Here is a 5,000-nt window from a genome sequence, read left to right as displayed (position 1 = left end):
ACGAGCTAAATGTAATTTTGAATTGAGTGATTTATGAAATATATCAAAATCCGAATCAATGCATTATTAATGACAGGGCAAACAAGGTCAACAAAACTCTTCTAGTGCCACGGTGATCATTGTTGGTGGATCAGGTGGAGCTCTACATCTTGACTGTACCCCTGCCGCTGCTCTTCTCTTTGAGCTCAGTTATCTAGATAAAGTAAGCAACGTTCTATAGCATGAACTGTAATCGCTACACGTGAGAGTGACACAGGGTCGACCTTGCATTTAAAGCCGTAGCTTCCAATTTCGCTACTCAAACCTTAATAATTAACTGCATTCATATTCAAAGCTTTAGATAAGAGAATTGTCGATGTCAGCGAAAAAACGGTCTCCGTCTTCAGCTAGCGTCATATGTGAAACATTGGCAGTTTTCTTGGAATGTTTGCCAGGCGGTGAGAAATATTACTCAAATGAACTGAGATTATGATTAAGATAAAAATAATTTTGTCATACAAAAAGCACAACAATGCTTTTGGTTAGATACAAAATAGAGATTGAAAAAACTGAATTGCAAGAGATAAAACATGAATATAATTCTATTACTTAAAAATTGGCAAATGAATAAAAAAAAATCAACACATGATTATTGAATACAATAAGATATACTAAAAATAAAAAAAAAAAAAAAATATATATATATATATATATATATATATATATATATATATATATATATATATATATATATATATATATATATATATATATATATATATATATATATATATATATATATATATATATATATATATATATATATATATATATATATATATATATATATATATATATATATATATATATATATATATATATATATATATATATATATATATATATATATATATATATATATATATATATATATATATATATATATATATATATATATATATATATATATATATATATATATATATATATATATATATATATATATATATATATATATATATATATATATATATATATATATATATATATATATATATATATATATATATATATATATATATATATATATATATATATATATATATATATATATATATATATATATATATATATATATATATATATATATATATATATATATATATATATATATATATATATATATATATATATATATATATATATATATATATATATATATATATATATATATATATATATATATATATATATATATATATATATATATATATATATATATATATATATATATATATATATATATATATATATATATATATATATATATATATATATATATATATATATATATATATATATATATATATATATATATATATATATATATATATATATATATATATATATATATATATATATATATATATATATATATATATATATATATATATATATATATATATATATATATATATATATATATATATATATATATATATATATATATATATATATATATATATATATATATATATATATATATATATATATATATATATATATATATATATATATATATATATATATATATATATATATATATATATATATATATATATATATATATATATATATATATATATATATATATATATATATATATATATATATATATATATATATATATATATATATATATATATATATATATATATATATATATATATATATATATATATATATATATATATATATATATATATATATATATATATATATATATATATATATATATATATATATATATATATATATATATATATATATATATATATATATATATATATATATATATATATATATATATATATATATATATATATATATATATATATATATATATATATATATATATATATATATATATATATATATATATATATATATATATATATATATATATATATATATATATATATATATATATACTCTGGAATAACTCTGTACTAAACTGTATTCCGAGCAGCAGCACAAGGAGCTCTACAGGTTTGTCCTGCTCACCGGCAAGTATAATACTTGCCACAAAATTGATAATAGTAATAACAAGGAGGATTGTGATGATCTTACGCTTAAAATCCGTTTACATGAACGATCAAGTGTGTCATTATTTGATAACAGAGTTTTAATCAAGAGATAACATGACTGTTCACATGCATATTGACGTGCACCATGTTTAACGGTACTCATCTGTCGGTTTTATTGTTGAAGTAACCGAATCTAAACCTTTTTAGTGTGACATCTCTTTCAACACAGCAGCCAGGGACTATTGGGTCACCACCACTTAGGATATGCAAAATTAATTAAAAACCTGATCGTCTTGTCTCGAAATATGTGGAAGGTGTAGGTCAAGTACTTCATCAGGAGAATTATTACGACAGTCTCTGCCTGTCGCTGCCTCTGGCCCAGATATATAAGCAGGGCCGGTGTTGACCAGAGCAGCACTCGACGCCCAACTCCTCAACATGAAGCTTGTACGTGGACAATGCTATTTTAATCGAAAAAAAAGTGGAATTCACTTTTTTCTCCTTGAATTTAACAGTGACTGAAAATCAAGTTTGCCAGTTACAAGCTACTAGTTCTACGCTCGTGTCTTAATCAAAAGCATTAATGAACGGTTTTACACATACAACATTGCTGTGAACTTTGCCCAGTGCTATGTTTGCACTAAGAATAATGTTCTGTCCGTTAGGTGATCATCGCCGCCCTCGTCGCCGTGGCCTTCGCCGCCCCTGACAGAACCTATGCCACCCCTGACTCCGGATCCAGCGAGGAGGCAGAGATCCTGCAGCACGACTTTGTTCTTGAGGATGACGGCAGGTACAACCTGGACGTGAAGACCAGCAACGGTATCTCTATCTCCCAACATGGTAGTCCAGACGGCCCCGAGGGCGCCGTGGTCAAGAGCGGAGTGGTCTCGTGAGTACTGCTTGCTTGCCAGCAGTGAGTGTTGTCTGTTTGTTGACAGTGTAGCGAAAATCGTCTTATGAGAAGCGTATTAGTAGCTGTAGTAACAATATTAGGTCTCATCTGCAATTTGTCCCCACAGCTACACCGCCCCTGACGGCACCCCCGTTGAGGTGAAGTTCGTCGCCAACGAGAACGGCTACCAGCCCGAGTCTGACCTGCTGCCCGTGGCCCCAGAGTTCCCCCACCCAATCCCCGATTTCGTGTTGGAACAGATCGCTTTTGCTGCCGAGGAGGACCGCAACCGCTCTCCCGAGGACAGATACACCTATGCCTAAACACTTTCCATCCTCTGGACGTCACAGGCCGAGTAAAGCTGCCCCTGAACTGACCACAGGAAACATGTAAGACCATGAAGAGTGACACCCATCAGACAAACTGTGACTGTTTCCGTTGATGTTCTGCGGGAGTCTTGTCGCTCTGGACGCAGTGCTGCGTCACGGGTGTTGTTTGTATAAATGCGTTTTATTTATTTATATCTAGAATAAAATCATACTGTAAATTGATTGTTTTTAACAATATATCCCTCAAAATATAATTGAGAATCTGATTTTTGAAATTTTACAACCGAACGATGAATTACATTTCTATATATATATATATATATATATATATATATATATATATATATATATATATATATATATATATATATATATATATATATATATATATATATATATATATATATATATAAATGTAGCTTGCTGTTATTATACTTATGAAAACTAACATTCTTTCAGGTTGGGGTTTTCCATCGTTGAGCTTTTTCCCCGTACTATAACTAGATCTGTCTTGGAATGAGACGCATGAATACAACGAAACTAAAATTTGATCAGAAGCTAGATGCAGGTGTAAGATATATCCTATTTGAAAATTTAGAACACATATAATCTTTGCTGGTGGACTGATGAAACCCTTCTCCGCCGTGTTAAGCTGCTTAGGTCATCTTACGGGAGCAGATTGCGTCAGCCTGTAACTGTCTTTTTTTTTCTTCTATTCTCAATTGTTCATTTCCTTTTTTTTTTATCCGATTGTTTGTCTATGGCATCACTCCTAACGATGATATCCCATGAGGGTGCTATTTTACCTATTTGCATTGAGAATTCTTGAACAAACGAAAAAATCGGATTCCAAATTTGTGGCGGTCCTTTGCAAATAATAACGTACCGCAACTCGATGTCACAACACTAAGTAAATAAACAAACAGGAAAGCGTCACCTGGGAGACAGTGTGCGGGTTCTCATCTATGGAAGGTTTTCATCCCCACAGTCATTTACTTACAGGTGAGCTTGTAGGTGGCTTTGACAACTGACAACACTGTACTATTGCCTTCGTGAATACTCTCCTTTATTTGTTTATCGTATATCAATAATAGGTATAAATCTAAGAGCGAATTACCGCAGCGTTACACGAGAGTCTATTCCTACCACGGTGATCGGTGCCACATGAGAGGTGAAGTCGCGTGTCTTGAGAGAGTTGGCTTGTGTTTTATCATCGGTTGCTACTCTTTCAAACAAATTTTACTCTGTATATAAGTTTGCAATTATTCAATAACATAGAATTATTAGGAGATGGACACACGTGGGATGGATATTGTCTTATCAATCTATTCACACGTACGATCTCGTCTATATAAAAACACAATCCAGTACCAAGTTGGAATTTTTTTTTCTTCTTTTAATTAGAAATGAAACACATATATATCTATCCATTTTTCTATCTATCTATGTATTTATCTGTCTGTCTATCTATCTATCTATCTATCTATCGATCTATTTATATATCTGTCGATCTATCTATCTATCTATCTATCTATCTATCTATGTATCTATCTATCTATTTATCTATCCATCTATCTATCTATCTATCTATCTATCTATCTATCTATCTATCTATCTATGTATCTATCTATCTATCTATCTATCTATATATATATATATATATATATATATATATATATATATATATATATATATATATATATATATATA

General features: G+C 28.1%; 1 protein-coding gene across 1 annotated transcript; it reads left to right on the top strand.

The window, feature by feature from the left end:
• Positions 1–2,445: 2,445 nt before the first annotated feature.
• Positions 2,446–3,556, top strand: LOC123518954 (cuticle protein AMP1A-like). Its single transcript, XM_045280028.1, has 3 exons — positions 2,446–2,513; positions 2,732–2,958; positions 3,089–3,556. The coding sequence occupies exons 1-3, from the start codon at positions 2,505–2,507 to the stop codon at positions 3,282–3,284; spliced, it is 432 nt and encodes a 143-aa protein (XP_045135963.1). The 5' UTR covers positions 2,446–2,504; the 3' UTR covers positions 3,285–3,556.
• The last annotated feature ends 1,444 nt before the right edge of the window (positions 3,557–5,000 follow it).

The sequence above is a fragment of the Portunus trituberculatus genome, chromosome 44 (assembly GCF_017591435.1).
Source record: "Portunus trituberculatus isolate SZX2019 chromosome 44, ASM1759143v1, whole genome shotgun sequence".
Lineage (NCBI taxonomy): Eukaryota > Metazoa > Arthropoda > Malacostraca > Decapoda > Portunidae > Portunus > Portunus trituberculatus.
This window is presented reverse-complemented; position numbering and strand designations above follow the sequence as displayed.

Bases quoted from the DNA above. Each gene is read 5' to 3' on its own strand.
- LOC123518954 (XM_045280028.1), top strand. The intron at 2,959-3,088 runs GTGAGTACTGCT...TTGTCCCCACAG, and splicing joins GTCAAGAGCGGAGTGGTCTC to CTACACCGCCCCTGACGGCA.